The sequence below is a fragment of the Cyprinus carpio genome, chromosome B9 (genome assembly GCF_018340385.1).
Source record: "Cyprinus carpio isolate SPL01 chromosome B9, ASM1834038v1, whole genome shotgun sequence".
NCBI lineage: Eukaryota > Metazoa > Chordata > Actinopteri > Cypriniformes > Cyprinidae > Cyprinus > Cyprinus carpio.
Window position 1 is genome coordinate 13,701,100 of NC_056605.1, and position 17,518 is coordinate 13,718,617.

A 17,518-nucleotide genomic window follows, 5' to 3' on the forward strand; every position below is an offset into this window, starting at 1 on the left:
ATTAAAGCTTGATGAAATGCAACACATATCACAGGATGTCATGTTTTTATCCAGAGGTAATGTGATTTTGTAGGATATTTTACTGACTGAAGAATCAGTGTTTTATGCGGTCATAAAATGACAGCAGATATGCAGATGTTTCACTACAAATCTCACATATACCGTCTGGATATGCTTCATGTTTAAATCTGCGACAGTTATACTGAATAAAAGCAATAAATTAACCCTCTATGGCAGCATCGTTTTTCCTTCACTGAAAAAATTAACTATGACAATGTTTGAAATAAAAGACATTATAAAAAGAAACCAACAATATAATCTTTTAAAGCCACGTGACATTTGATATTCTCACCCACAGGGAGGCACATCGAAGTGCTCTATAAATTGCTTTATTGAAGGAGAACAAACTTGTTTTTAGGGAAGTATTTAAGTATAATTAATAAAGGTGTGCAACGATTTATAAAATAAACACGAGTTTTATAATCAAAGAAAAAATGATCCATGCTAAAGATTTTTTACTTAAAAAAAAAAAAAATTTCTATGTGTTACTTGCAATGTCTTTGTGAAATTTACTAATAATTTCTGAGCAAAAATGGTTTCATAGCAAATCTGTGCGAATGCATACCATAGAGGGTTTAAAAAAGTTGGAAGCTCACATATATTTTATTTTTTATCTATTTATGTTTTTGGATTTTTACAGATATTGAAGCCAAACATAAAGCGTACAATTCGCTAAAAAATAAAACTGACAAGCTAGATGGCTCTACTCTGCATCTACTTGATATAACTGTCAAACACCAAAAGTAGGAAAATTGATGGTAAAATTCAATGCTGGATTGATAGATTACAGAAACAAATTCATCCTTTAAAGGCAAAATACACACGGTTTTATAGTCACATTTATACACTATTCACAAAAATGCACGCAGGATTATAAACTAAATACAATTATAAACAGCTATCTTTGTATCGACATGTTCTTGATGTCAATGTTCATGTTGCAAGACAATTAGAGTATCAGTACAATTAATTATCCATCTGATTCTTCAATTCGAGCAGAAGTGCGATCTAGATCAGTCGCCCTTGATATGGGAAAAATTAAATAAACGGCCATAATCTGTTTGGCACACACACACATGGAACCTGAGAATTCCAGTTCTGATTATCAGACTATGGCATTTCAACTGGTTCATTGTGACACACTGACATTTAGACTATAATGTGCAAACAAAAATGATTCCTTCAAATAATCTCCATATACTGTTTTAAATGATGAAAGACTCAATACAAGGTAGACTCGCAAACTGTATTAAATTGCCCTCGTGCGTTTGCATAAATGTCTGTATTTACTCCTGACACTTCTTCACTTTGACACGAAAGAGTTTGATTCCAGTCCAAAGTCACTGGCTTGAATAGAGGTTTGCTACATGACTGACATGCTAAATTTCAGTTTTTGGCTCGGGGCCCCTCTGTCATGGTTTGTAAGTGAAATTTCCCGCTATAATTAATGTTAATTAGAGCCTGCAAATGTGGATCTCTGTGGCGAGACCATGACAAAGGGTTGTTAACCGGCTGCCAGATTCACTAAATCCACCTGTCCAATGAATTGTGCTCTCGTGAGACATGGCAAATTACTCTTTGAAATTATACACAAATCTAAATTCACACATAGATCCTTTGTGAAATGCGAAATAACTAAGAGTAATTTGTAAGTGATGTCTTTGCTGAATGATTTAACCCGTTCGCACTTATCTTGACAACTGCATAAATGCTTCAAACTATTTAGTGCTGAACAAAAGGCCACATTGCTCAATAAAACACGCACACACTAACACACACACACACACATAAACCTCACAATAAAAAGGTGTTTCATGTATAATCTATCCTCTGTAGCTCTGTGATTTATTAGCTTGACAAGTAGCGGAAGATGGTCTGTTTTCTGCAAAAAAATTCCCAATGGAACACGAACCGTGGGATGGATGTCAGACGTTTAAAATTAAAAACAAAAGCGCCGATCAGTTAATTTGCCATCAAACGTCATGACTGCCGTATCACAATAGGCCAAAGCAATGCCAGTAGTGTAGCCTAATGCGAAACATCTGGATTTATTTTAATTGCTTCTAAATCAGATGAAACACATGGTGAAAATGAGGTTGACCGTTCTCACTGTTTAGGATGGACTGGATCTTAACCCGTGGATGCGTACGGCGTGTCACTGTGATAGTTGTAATCGGGGCAGATTTTCTGCACCAGTTTATAGTCAGTGCTGTAAAAGGCAATGTAGATGCATATGACTTTGAAGGGCTTCGAGCAGAGCCAGGACACATGGCTCTGGGTGGATTCTTGGTAACACGTGTTGGACGGGTCATAGCTGCAGTGTGAAGTCTTTTTGCTGCGGTCTGTTTTCTGGTACTCGATACGACAGTTGAAAGATTTCGAGTCTTTCGTCTCCAGGGTGGACTGCTGGGCGATCTCAAACTCCACCACCTTGGAAGGCGGCACCAGGCTTACGGAGACGTTCCCCAGGCCCGTGGAGTTGTGGCGGAAATAAACGCTGAACGTGCCGTTGCCGTGGTCCACTATCTTGCCTGTAATGAGGAGATTGAGTTTCACAGTTTTGATGTTGGAGTTGAAGTCACCCCAGCCGAACATTTTTTTAAACTTGCCCGTTTTCACGATGGGTCTGCGTTTAGTCCTGGTCTGCGCCTCTTTGACATCTGTCTGGTTAGATAACCAGTCCCAAGAGTCCTCGATGTTTTCCAAATATGTAATCTCCCTCCTGTTGCTCTTGAACCCAGGGGATCCCCGGGCGAAAAGGCGCAGGGGGTTGAGAACGCGGGGGCTGACGCTTTTGGGGGAGGGGTGGTGCTCGTTTTCAGTCTCCCCCCAGTCCACGAGCCCCACCTCTGGAATATGGACTCTTCTGCATGTGACCTTCCAACAACACTGCGAAAAGCACAAACGCACAAACATGAGAATCCATAATACTATATGCAACATTATATACAACATCTATAGCCTATACATATCTTTATTATACAATTGTAAAGTGCAATAGTGTATGCCCAATTTCCTTTCCAAAAGTATTTTGCCCATAAATTTTTCCCATTGAGAATAAAAAAATTAATACAAATTAAGAGATAATAAGCCATGACCCAAACCAACCAGCTTTGAGGTGAATGTTTGTTGCAAAATATGTGTATTAGGCATACAAATATTGATACTGACTCTACTGACTCTGTTATTGGCTTGTTTCATGGGAGGAACCAAACAGTTCTGCCATTATGTGGGAAGTCGTGGCCTAATGGTTAGAGAGTCGGACTCCCAATCGAAGGGTTGTGAGTTCGAGTCTCGGGCCGGCAGGAATTGTGGGTGGGGAGAGTGCATGTACAGTTCTCTCTCCACCTTCAATACCATGACTTAGGTGCCCTTGAGCAAGGCATCGAACCCCCAACTGCTCCCCGGGCGCCGCAGCATAAAATGGCTGCCCACTGCTCCGGGTGTGTGTTCACAGTGTGTGTGTGTTCACTGCTCTGTGTGTGTGTCCACTTCGGATGGGTTAAATGCAGATGGGTTAAATGCAGAGCACGAATTCTGAGTATGGGTCACCATACTTGGCTGAATGTCACGTCACTTTTTTTTTTTTTTATTTCCTTATCACAATTCCCTAATGAGTGAAAATTTCTTTATATAATTCCAATTCTAAACACAATTAAAAAATGCAGACTGATGGCTTCAACAAATGCACATGCCATCAATTAACAACCTTGTAGCTCACAGTAGATCTGTCTTTAAAGGCTTATAAGTTAAGCACACGTTTTTATGAATTAATTCTTTCAAAACACAGATTCCTTCAGGAACAATGTCTGACTGAATCTGGAAAAGCTATTTCTATTTTACAATTTCTTAATTAGCTTGCTCGTATGGTATTCCAAATTCAGTCTCTGTCTTTATCAGTCAGTGAAGCATTCATTCAAATTTTTCATTCAAAACACTGATTTATTCAGTTATAAATCAAGTGGCTGTCTATGAGAGTGAGTCACTGAATCATTCATAACTCATTCAAAAACACTGATTCACCACTGCTGTGTTGCTCAGAGATGAAGTAGTGGATTTTGCTTCCACAGTTATTCTCTCTGATGGAGGTAAAAAAATAGACATCACAGCTGTCAAAATTGTCTAAAATGTAAGTTACTCAATATTACCTTCATGATTTTCTTTACAGCTGTTTTATAAAAGCAAAGTCACAGCCATGCTGCTGGTATATTAGCACAGCTGTTATCTTTGCCTAAATCATAGCTTTAATTTAGGTAGCATTAAACAGGAATGATGTAAATCTTAAAATCTTTTAATTTGTAAACAATAATAAATAAACCATGAATACTTGGTTATATATTTGTACCTTTAATGTTTAAAAAACATCCAAATGATCTGCAAAGGTTAAACATTAAATTATTTCTGCAATACACTGCAGTGCTGATCCTATGTGCCAAATAACCTTTTTGCTCCAGGATTGAGTTCTGGTCCACTTAAGATAAAGTCTTAATAATTTGTAGAATTAAGCCAAACTTTGGCTGGTAATTAGCGCAGGCTGCCATCCTGAGGCACGGCTGAGAGGATCATTTGCTGAAGCAGATGTGAAAGTAGGGCTGTTTGAAATCGCACAGACGAGCAACCCTGTATTTTCTCTATAATTACTAATTTTGCTGTAAGCTTAACAGCAGCATATGAAAACTCAGTCAGCAAAGGAATACATTCATGAAGACATTTCCATCTAAAATGGTCCAGAGCATATCAGTGTTTCAGAGGCTGTGCTTTATTGAATATGGTTAAAAATCCTATGTAAACGAAATAACATTTCTGATTGTCTGTGTAAACTTTAAAATGGGTGTAAAATGTTGTTGTCAAATAGCGCAACAGCTTGAGAACATCATGCACAACATTATAAATGATGCAAACAGCCAGTAATAGCCCAGTAATTTGAAAGTTCCTTGTATAATGTGAAATCAATGTGTCTCCCATGGACTGGGGGGTCTGTTCATCTATCATTCTTCACAGAACTTAATTAAGACAATACCTCCACGTACAAACAGAGAGAGAAAGAATGCAGTGTACATTTCCGTAATGAATTTATGGGCTGCAGGTGAAACTTTCCAGCATCGTCTGAAAGTCCACTGAACAAAGATTGAAGATAACTCTCAATGGAAATGAGAAAAAAAGAAATAGAGATTTTTGTCTTTGATGAAACATTTATTCACTTTTGAGTCCCCCTGGTCTTGTACGATGTTCACTAAACTAGAGAGCTCATATCTCTGTTCTCGCTCTTGGTTGTGAGACGCTTCATTTTTCATTTCGCAGGCCTCAATGACTTGACAAGGGAAGATGAATACCATTCACATTTAGAGAAATTGTGGTGAGAGACAACTCCAGGTGAAGCAGGAAGGAGATGATAATGCTAATGTGGAAGCAGTTAAAGGATGATGAACAACTGGGGAAATTGCTGTGACAAGTAGAGGGATCACAGGCAAAATAAAACGCTTAACTGTCTTGAGAGGAAAACTTAAAAGGTTGTGCTGACAATCAGCCCCAATCCTTTCCCTCTCTACCTCACTCATACGCTCTCTGTCTTTCCTACATGTAGGATGGCAGTAATTCTACACATATTTTGGTAATATGTTTGATGTCTAACTCAAGGGAAGGACTGAAGCTGTGACTTTGGTAGAGGTAAGATTTGCTGAGGACACATCTAAGGACGTTAATTAAGACTTTAACTAAACTTCAGTACTGTCCTGCAGGCTAGAGTCAGAGTAATAGAATGATATTTACCTTTCATTTTCTGCTTACACAAACAACAGCTGTATAATTCCTCTCAGGTTCACGCAAGTGTTCTATCAGAATTACCAAAATTTATCATATAAACTATGTTCAGGTAACGTTTGACAACCGGAAAGTCTTCAGATACTCTTTGGCATCATTTTTAACAGTATACAATAGTTGTAATGGTTTCAAATTTTAAACCCAACCCGTTTCCTTTAACCAATATATATATATATATATATATATATATATATATATATATATATATATATATATATATATATATATATATATATAAAATTGTCACTTGATTTATTATTTATTTTTGGCAAATAATCACATATAAAATATTAGACAAAAAAGACTTCAAACAGTCCCCATATAGTCCACAGCAATATATATAAATATACAATATAGAACATTTACTGTATACTGTGTGTGTGTGTGTATTTTTTATTTAAATCTTTATAAAAAAGAATTTATATATGCTACCATTGGAAAGATTGGGATCTGTAAGATTGTTTTGAGAGATGTTTTTGAAACTCTCTTATACTTTCCAAGGCTGCATTTATTGATCAAGTAGATAGTAAACTGTAATATTATAAAATATTATTACAGTATATTATTACAATGTGCAATCAAATATTTGTTTTTAGTAAGTATTAGTAAAGTAGTAAAGTATTAGTAAGTAGTACATTTGTATTTAGTAAGTATATTTATTTTAAAATTAGTATATGTACTGTAGTAAGTAAATCATTCTTATAGGCTGATTTGGCGCTCTTATTTTAAATGCTAAAAACGTTTGTGAATCTTAAAGATTCTCTTTAAAACTGTGATACATTTTTTGTTCGTACGTTAATTTGATAAAGAAAAGTTCACAAGAACAGCATTTATTTGAAACAGAAATCTGTTATAACATTATAAATGTTAGCCTGCCACTTATGATCAATTTAATGCACGAGTTTTAATTTCTTTAAAAGAAAATTCTTACTGACCTCAAACCTTTTAAGAGTAGTGTATGCTTATATATATGGTTATATGTATGCTTATATTTAGGGGAAGTCATGGCCTGATGGTTAGAGAGTTTGACTCCTAACCCTAAGGTTGTGGGTTTGAGTCTCGGGCAGGCAATACCACGACTGAGGTGCCCTTGAGCAAGCCACTGAACCCCCAACTGCTCCCCGGGCGCCGCAGCATAAATGGCTGCCCACTGCTCCGTGTGTGTGTTTACTGCTGTGTGTGTGCACTTTGGATGGGTTAAATGCAGAGCACGAATTCTGAGTATGGGTCACCATACTTGGTTGTATGTCACGTCACTATATATAAATAATAATAAAAAAAAAATGTATACATAGATATCAGCATATATAGTCTAACCACAATCTATACCATCAAAGAAATGAAAAGGTTTAAAAATCTGATAAAATATCTATAAAATAAATATTGATAAACTATCTGTAATTTGATAACGTATTGTACAATGTGTCAGTCACCCACAACGAAAGCTGGCCTACTGACAGCGTCACAATATGACATCCACAAAGTGAGAGAAGAATCAGTCTAGACGTTCATCTGTAATGAGCATTATGGAGCAAGCTGTCTGCCAGTCCCTGGGGTGGACATATCTTTTACGGCTTGACATAAAGGTAATTGCCGTGGTGACCAGAACTAGCCCTCTAGAAAGTTATTAAGAAGTCAGGGACATCTCAGTGGCGGATCATGGATGAGGATGTTGTTAAAATGCATTTGCTCTGTCTGGCTGTAGCACACATCTGATATCTGTGATGGCTCTCCAGCCCTGGGGCATGAATCTGTTTGGATGTCAGACCTGCACCTTCTTGCCATTTTCCATCCATTTCTCTTTTTTTGTGCTGTATCGCTATTTCTCAGCCCCAGAGACTGTTTGTTCAGCATAATAGTGCAACTGTGATTTGTACCTTAATTTGGGAATTTACTTCCTTGAATTTTATATTCTGCCTTTGTTTAAAGTGACAGTTCACCCAAAAGTAAAAATTATTACAATATTTAAGGCTGAAATATATTGCTTTTTTGCTGACGTTTGCCCAGATTTTTGCTTGTATTTGCAGTCTGGATGAGCCAACGCTAGTTGCTACAAGTCAGAGCAAATCTGTGGATACTGGGCAGTCAGAGTTAATGTAGTGTTAAGAGTTGATAGATTTCACAGAAAATTAGATTTTTAAAACACAATCTTTTCAACAAGGCATGTTTTTGCTGAGTCTGGTTGGTTGAGTCTGGGGACACTTTGAAAGTCCGGTAGTGTGTAATCCTCATTTGTTTAGTGTATGACGCCCAGTTTTTCTCTGTAACCAGTTTTAAAGTAAACAAGTTTATGATGCGTAGTGTTCTAAAAATCTGTTCATATTTTAAAAGACCTGTAGTGCATTCCAGCTTTTCAACCTCACCCTCATGTCAATCCATTCCACCTGTATAATGTCATTTTTTTTCAATGGTTAATTTGTTTAAAGAATTATATACAGTACAACTCAATGTGACATGGCTGTTGAGTTCTAAAAAGGATGGAGAGCACAATGAACACAGTAAGACTTATGCATAATATTTCATGTTTTTGTAGTCATATATGATAAACAGAAGTTTACTGTAAGTCATCATTTAACAACAACAGTTCCCTCGACCAAAGCTCAAACAAGGCCATGTTTGTGTCAAGAAAGGGTTGGGGTTGGGGTGTGATTTAAATGATGACAGAATATTAATTTGTAGGTAAATTATTCCTTTATGCCAGGGGTGTCAAACTCAATTCCTGGAGGGCCGGAGCCCTGCAGACTTTTGTTCTAACCCTGCTCCAACACACATACCATGTAGACTTCAAATAAGCCTGAAGAACTGGTGCTGTATGTAAGTTTTTGACTCCACTAAAGCATAAAAATACCATATGTTTGCAAATATTTAAGAAACATGCTAAGTTAACATACTTGTTTATCTGAAAAATAATGCTACAGTCAATTATTCTACTTTGAAATTGTGTGTTCTGGGCCGAAATGTCGGTCTCTATTTTGGTTTGTGTAACCCGCCCACTGCCAGTTTACTCAATTGTATTTCGGCTTCTCAGGTTGCCAGTTGGCGGAAAACACAACGCATTTCATTTCATTCATCGTCAATTGTGCTCGTTCCTTTTTATGTCATCAATCTGGCAACCTGCATGTGCGTCAATACTGAGGAGGAGGGGCCGGGTGAAAAAAACCCTCTCCAATATTTTGAATTTGGACTGCAATACCTAGTTCAACCAATCGGTGTCAATCCTACATACAGCACCTTTAATTAGGGTTGAATCTAAACTCAGGAACTGAGTTTGACACACCTGCTTTAAGCTATTATTGTTATAATATATAATTCCAGTAGAATAACCTACATTTTTATTTTTTATTTTATTTCATAAATAAACTTGTCTTAACTGTATAGGACAGTAAAGGGCAGACAAGTGAAATGAGAGGGAGGTGGAATTGGATTGGGACATGAAAGGCTTCAAACCTGAATGATTCTTGTGTGTCATTAGCATGTGCACTACATTTAAGAGGGTCAACCATCTAAGATCACCTAAACCTACTCTCTGATGTTCTTAAACAAAAAACACCTTAGTACACTTAATACACAACACACAACATCCAGGCCAAATAGTCTATTACACTAAATACATAAAAGAGCAATTGTTTTAGACATCACCCATAATTCAACCAAACTGCAGTTTCTTGTTGTAGAGTACTGAACATGGCAGCAGCTGCCTCTCCATTACACCTGTCCAGCCCACTGTTCCTCCCCAAAGTCTATCTCTCTCTTCATCTTCCCCACTGTTTCTCCTGTGTGGTGTTACATGGCATTTCATTTGTAATGATTCACACAAAGAGCAGTTTCAAGAGAAGGCCCCAAAGGTCTGGTGGAGGCAGGTGGGGGCCTGAGTATACACACGGCCGCAAAATAGATTGCTACCCTGATGGGTGAAACAGCCGCACACCCGAAACCCATCACTCTTAATCAAGAGCCAGTCTCCTAACAAATGGCAGGTGTTCAGTGGAGAGGATCAAAGAGAGAAATCCTCACCCTCAGCCGGGACTGATCGCTGTAGCACTGTACGCTGTGCTGCATGTCTAATGCCATATAATCCCCCCTGTCATTAGCACCTGACCCTTACAGCGCCAAACGCTCATGCATGGCTGCCTCAGTCACCGGACCCTTAAATCATCCGGTCAGAACTGTAGCCAATCAGAGGTACGGTCGCTTTCAATGACTTGCAATTAAAGTGATGTGAGGCCAATGAAATGCATGCTTGAACATTTGTATGGAACTCTGCATTAAAATTTTAATTCTGAACATTTCAAAACTCATGCTCTTTAAAAACGATAAAGTAAAAAAAGAAGAATTAGAAGACCCACACATGTGCCAGTAGTGTTTCAGTACTTTATCTGCTTAATTTCTCTGGTAAGAGGGTCATATTGCGGTTATGCATAATAAATGTATAACTATAAAGTATCTCATGAATTTATACATTTAATATTTTTAGTAACAGCAACTAAGTGTCATAAAGCAGAGGTTCACAACCAGGGGTCCGAGGCCCACTAGAGTGCCTCAGAAAAATTTCCAAACTGCCCTCAATATGACAAAACAAGCTTTAAAATAAGCTAAACCAAGATGTTTCTTATTAAATGTACTCCCTAAACAATGTAAAGAACCAGGGTTCCCATGGTCTTGTATACTGTATGAGGTAGCCTAATTTTAAAAAGTGTCATTTCTTGACCTGGAATTAATACAAATGCCAAGGCAATTTTTATAAAGAAAAAATATAGATATATTATTGGATAGCAATTTTGTATAAAATACATACATGCATATATAAGAAATCACAAACAACTGGAAAAGTCATGTAAAATTAATATTGATCGGTTAATTAAATTTTTGAAAAATAATGACAATTATTTTAGTAACTTTTGTTTATCTATGGACATTCCTAGTTTCTGTAAATGTAAAAAATGTACCAGAGAAAACACGGGGAGGGCCCTTCAAATATTGTTGTGCTGTCCATTGCATATAATATTTAGTGGTTAATCTCACCTTTTTTTTTTCTGTAGCTAATGTTATCACATGTAGTTCGTTCTTAAGGATAAAATGTCCATACTACCTCTAATAAAAAAAAAATCTCAGCCATTTTAATATAAAAAGCAGCATGTCTTTTTTTGGGGTCAGTGCTTTCTGCATGTCAATAATTAATTATTATAATAGGACAACTAACAGGAAATTTAGTTATTATTAGCCAATTAACCAATAATTTTTTGTCTTTGGGTCTGCTGACATCAGGTATAGTATGAAGCATTTGTGGGACAGAGAATGCAGCAGATATTAACAGAATGAAACAGTTATAATAAATTAAACATGTTTTCAACATGTTTAATTTATGCATGCATTAACATGCTCTAAATATAAGTCAACAACTGTGGGATCAAGCTGCTAAAAAATATGTGAAAAAGCATCAAGGGTCAATACAGTGGAGTCAGACAAGGTGCTATTGTGTTATACTGTACATCATAATTTGTTAACAAGACCAGGATTGTTAGGTGAGGAGTGATTCTTGTAACCTGTCAGTTCTTTGTTCCACACTCTGCTGGTGTAACTATCATCCCATCAACACCTCTACAATACCATTATACCCATTATTCTGATCTTTGTTCCTACAAATGTGTTTGACATTTCCCCAGCAAGAATAACAGCTATGATCACAAATTTCACATGCAAAAGCGGCACTGGAGAGTAACGATCAGGAAAAAAAATAAAAAAAATAAATGTGCGCAGTACTTTAAACTTCCTGATTGGGAGCGCTTCTGATGTTCCATTTGCAACGGTACTTTGTTCACCTTCTTAATTTCCCTCTTTGCTTCAGATGAAGATCATACAAATATAAATAGTGAGAATCACGCGTGTGAAGCATATGCAGCCAGCCCTTCCTATCTGTCAGCGCAGCGTTAGAACTGACAGGACAGATGTCTTTGTTCTTTGATTAGGAGGAATCCTAACTGTACTAGTCTCTTTTTGAAGACAATGAAACAGCAGCCAAAAAAGAGTTTAAAAAGTCTTTTTTGGTTTCTCATAGAGATGATAGGTTCTTCACTGAAGAGCGCTGACATCATCACATCAGAGTGACAGAATAAGAGATGAAGGGATGAATTTAAAAAAATGCAGGTGAAAGAAATATGGTCCTACTGAAATAGATGAAAGTTTAATGTTTTAATCTTATAACATGATCAACAAATACTGAATCTGCACACTTACAGGATAGTTCTCCCAAAACATTCTAATTCTGTCCTCTTTTTATTTCTTTGTTTAGACATCTTTGTTACACTCTGTCAGTATTAATATAAATTTCAGACACAGAAACATAACTAAAGGTATAGTACAGTAGTACCCAAATATGAACATTTTGCAATCATTTACTCACCTTGTTGTTCCAAACCTGTATGACGTTGTTTCTTTGTAGCAAAAAAAGTATTTTGAAAAATGTGTGTGTGTTTTTTTTTTGTTTGTGTGTAAGGTGAAAGCTAATTTTTTTTTTTTTAGTTAAGGAAATGAAGTAAAGTAGGTTTGGTTTGGAATTAAGTTGAGTTAAGTAAATGATTGCAAAATTTTCATATTTGGGTACTGTACTATATCTTTAAGTATGTTTCAGCGTCTGAAATTGATATGAATACTGACAGAGTGTAACAAAGATGTCAAAACCAAGAAATTAGTGAAGTAAATAAAGGACCACAGGTTTTGGGTACATGACCATACTAATAAATAACACACAAACACACGCCAGCCTTTGATGTACACACTGGGTCACAGATATGCTTCACAACACATCTATCAAGATAAAAAACCTGAAATATACAGGTCTGTCCTTCAGCTGTGGAACACTCTGAAATCACAGTTTCCAGCCCATAAGTGGAAAAGCATTGATTTTATATCTCAGATAATGGATGACACTGATATTACATCCATGACAAAAATAAAAGTCAGAACTTCGACAAATGACATTACCATAAATGGTCTACTGTGTGAGACACATATTCAGGATCAAATTTTTAAGTATTAAACCTTTCAGAGAAACTAAACACAGTTCAAGTGACTAATGACCCAAAATATCTTTATTTTTTTATTTTTTGTAATTTGTTTTAATTTTTAGATTCCTACAGTGATAAATGTATGCTAATTTATGGAAATCTTTTTTAAACATGGGGCCAAAAATTGCACTGCATGCTAATTTGTACAATCCTCTGAAGCAAATAATAATAATAATAATTTAAATGATTGGAGTGGAGAGAAATCCAAAAACACTGGCTGTGATCATCATGTGTCTCTATATTATAATGTTCTTTCTGGCCAAACTATATGAATCCCACGTGTCTGTCATATATATTTCTTCTTGGGAAAAAAGTAGATATTTTATAAAAACAACAAAAAAGCAAACAAAAAATTATGGTAATGTAAATGGCACCTGCTTTGGGGTATGATGTTTATTTCCTGTTTTTTTTTTTTTTTTTTTTTTTTTTTGAATGAAATTAGCAAAAATGGCACCAAACATCAGTGCTTATAGCGGTAAATGTCACAGACAACATTGTTTATGAGGGATTACTGAGGCAGGCTTCTGGAAAGCAACAATGACCCCAATATAGACAGATACACATCACTGGCGTATAAGCCCAGCACTGATAATGCCAATCTAGTGCGAAACGCTTATATTTACAGACACACTGGCTGAAATCCTCATGTAATCTCTCTCGCAGGAATTTCTGGGTTACTGGACCTACAAACACATTTCACGATTCCATTCTGGCACTCCTTTTTCCCCTCATTTGGTGTCCTCAGCCCAATTCTGAGAGCCCGATGTACATCCTCCCCTCACATGGCAAATCCAGCGAGGGCATGATGTGAGGACTCGGGCTGCAGCAGGTTCTGAAGAATATAAACAGCGTTTTTATTGTCCGGAGGGACGGGTGTGTGAAAGAGACGAGGGCCTTATCACAGCCCAGCAGCTCTGTAATTCGCCTCCGTGATACAGCACCAGAGCGGAGAACCTTACACGGCTGGCACAATCCAAAGACGGATTAGTTTTTCTGACATAAGCTTCCTGAAAAACTAATCAATCAGGCCATGCGGCATTATCAGAGGCATACGATTAAAGCGTGCTGCCTAATCCGAGCACTGTACATTTTTAGTAAATTCTCCACCGCTAGTTTTCCTCCAGTAAACAAATAATAAAAATCAAAGCTAATTGTGCACAAAGACAGCCGGAGAGCTGGACGACCTCGCGATAGGGAATTCACTGCAAATCATTATTCCGGTTTTAAATTTGCTCTCCATAAACTATTTAAGTCTGCGTAGTCAAACGTGCCCTCTGAGTTAAAATTTTGGCTTAGGGAGAATTTCTGGCGAAATAACTGTGAGGACTTCTTCAAAATTACAGACATTTATGTGCCATACTGACCGACATCATGTACTGTAAGTGTTTCTCAGTCGCTTGTATAATGAACAAACATCTGTGTGCTGCTGGAGTCAGTTGTATGGACATTACACACCACCTTCCTCAATCATCTTCTTTCAAACAATTAAGCGGCGCTCTGTAAAAACTTGAGCAGAGATTGATGGCTGTTATGCTTCTTATGCATGAACAAGAGGAAAGCACAACGATGGGCGACAGAGGGAGTTTTAAAGAGAGCGGCGCTCTGGCAGCAAAGGCCAACTGTGCTGAACTTCAGCCATGCAGAGAACAATCATTATTCAAAGATGAGGAATGAAAGGAAATGTGTCTAAACAATAGAGTCGTGGGGTTGTGCTCAAGTGGATTTAGTGCTGATCACATTGTTCTCGTCCTGCTCTCAGAGGTTGACTGCAGCAGATGTCATGGAATGAATAGTTACTAGTGTGAAGGCTCTGACCCTCTTATCTGTCCCCAGGGAGGAGCACAGATGCTGGGCTACTTCTACAGTATTTGAATCACTGTGTGTGTATGTGTGTGTTAGAGAGAGAGAGACTGTAGGGACTCTAATCCATCGGGACGCTGCCTTTGGAGGATTGTAAAAAAGTGGATGTACTCATAGACAGAAGCCATTCCCACAGGTACTGTTTCTCAAGAGTGCAGTGGACAGCCAAATCTTAAAAATAATTATGTGCGAGTTTGGGCTTCATAAATACCTGTAAATTACATTTGTATGCAGTTCTGTGACGCTGGGGATTTTGAAGTGATTTGGAAATTTTCTGCATGACTGTAAGAGTTTTATACAAAAAATTAAAAATAAATAAATTACCTTTCTCCAAAAATGCATATGACATGCATTCTAATCTAAATCTATTTGTTAATAAGACATGGCAAAAAAGGAATAATACACATCTTTGATTTATCTCCATAAATAGAAGATTTAATACTTATATACTCAAATGAGATGGTTTATAAACTACCTGTAGTATTATATTTATTTTGTTTTATCTGCTATCCATCCACATCTTGTACATCTATAAAAAAAAAAAAAAAAAAAAAAACTTCTTCCAATATTTGACCTTTTTTTATTTTTATTTTTTCAGGAAAAAAAAACAAAACAAGCATTTAAAGTAACATGGTCATAAATTCAGCATTTCTAAAGTCATAAAGTTAATGCATTCAAAATTAAATCCTTGCTTCAATTGGTCTCCATATAGTCTATATTCAATGTGGCATTGTACATAAAAAGACTAAAGAAAAAAACTAAATAAAAAAATAAAACTAAGGTTTATCACCTCATAACAAATCCTTTTGGAATCATTAAAAGTATGCTATGTAATTCCAATATCTGATTTTTTATCAGAATGCATGAAAAATAAAAAGTTAATTAAGCAAATTAAAATACGTTTAAAAGACAATTGCATGATTGACTGATTCACCAGAATTATACATAGCCTACTATTATTTTATTTTAATTATGTAGTTTCACTAAAATATGCAAGTGTGCTACACTAAATTTGCGTCACTGATTTAAATTGCTCAAAGTTTAAACATAATTGAATGCAGTTATCCTATATGGGAAAATGGAAAGTATGGTACTCACCTTGTGCAAACAGAACAGCAGCAAAACAGCTAAAAGAATCCGCATCTTGACTACAGAAAATTGTCTTTTGGCTCTTACTTGAGGTGGGAGAAGCAAATATCCAGTTCACAGGGTTTACAAGAAGGTGCCATTGCTCTCAACTACCTGAATTAGAAAATGACACGACATTGAATGCGTTTATCAGAAAATGACTGTCTGAAGAGTTGAATGGCATCAGACTCCATAAAGCAAAGTGTTTGCTTACCCTTGGCAAAAGGTGTTGATCATGTTGAAAAGTGACGGCACAGCTGGAGAAGGTCCCGAAGGCGTCAGTGATACTGACAAATGTGCTCGGGACAGGAAAGGCTGTTTCTGGAATAGGCTTTTATTGGAAAGTAGTGTCCGAGTGACTGTTCAATAGATCGGCGGACCGCAGCGATGACTTACGAAACGCGCCGAGTCCGATCAGTGCGAAGGTCTGAAGCCTCGCAGCATTTTGCGTGATTGATGCGACTCCTCGCTCGCGCGCAATCCGCTGTGTGTCTTCTTGTTTATGGCAGTTTGTTCTGATTAAAGTTTTATGCTGCCCTAAAGTTGAGTCGATCTTTTACCAAAAGCTCAATATCTCAGTTTGTTCGTTTGTGGTTTGATTTGTGAGTGTGTATGTGTGTGGTGATGTGGATCCCTCTTTGAAGTGCTCTTCAGATTTAGCGCCTGCGAGAGACTCTCAACTGAGAGACGTCAAATGATTAACCCATTGTGGACACGTGTCTGTATTTTCTTGTCTTTATCTGAGGTGAGGATTTTTATAAAGACAGAATAACATAATGACAGCACGTCTAATATATTCGCGTATAAATTTGCCGCGTTAATGTTTTTTAAAGTTGTCTAAAGATTCCGAAAAGGTGGGCTATTGATTTGAGGTGATGAACAAAGTGGCTCAGGTAAGCTAGATAAAACCGCCCATACAGTAATTATAGCAAGTTTGTAGTCATGTTTAATAGGTTTGTTATTTAATGAATATGTTCTTGAAGGCAGTATAAGCTACAGCACTAATAGCATTAGAGAAAAGTAGACAGAGAAAGGATTAAGTCAGACTTGCTGATGCCTAAGGTGAAATATAGTGCAAAACAACAGTGAAACATTACAGCTACACCCACACATAGTGAGATTAGAGTGTTGAAATAGCAAAAATTGCAAGTGTGCAATGAGACATGTCCTCTGACTGTGTCTGGAGTTAAAATGCAGTTAAACTGTGAGTGCATCTTCGATGCAGTGAACGCAGTCGCGCCGATCTCGTGGATAAATGTGTCAATAGCGCCACCGCGTGTTTAAAATTACTCAAAATGTATTAACAATGCTGTAAGTAACGTATAATTTTTAATTATATATCAGCTATTCTTTCGATTAATTAAAATATGTACTAAATGTAATGAATGGTTGTTGTAGTATTTAAATGTCAAAGTAGGCTATCTAGCCCAAAATTTACTGTGAATATTAAATGTTTCCACATTCCAAGCACTTAGCTTAGTAGCCTATCCAGTAGCCTATTCAATAAATCAAACGCACTAAATTTTGTAAAGCTACTTTTTTAGTTATAGTATTTTCTCACTATCCTGGTTATGGGGAAAGTGGGG

General features: G+C 36.8%; 1 protein-coding gene across 1 annotated transcript; it reads right to left on the reverse strand.

Moving 5' to 3' along the window:
* Positions 1–378: 378 nt before the first annotated feature.
* Positions 379–16,923, reverse strand: LOC109104252 (neurexophilin-2). The gene is made up of 3 exons (XM_019117613.2): positions 16,147–16,923; positions 15,903–16,046; positions 379–2,949 (listed from the first exon to the last, which is right to left on the reverse strand). The coding sequence occupies exons 2-3, from the start codon at positions 15,945–15,947 to the stop codon at positions 2,191–2,193; spliced, it is 804 nt and encodes a 267-aa protein (XP_018973158.2). The 5' UTR covers positions 15,948–16,046; positions 16,147–16,923; the 3' UTR covers positions 379–2,190.
* Positions 16,924–17,518: the final 595 nt, after the last annotated feature.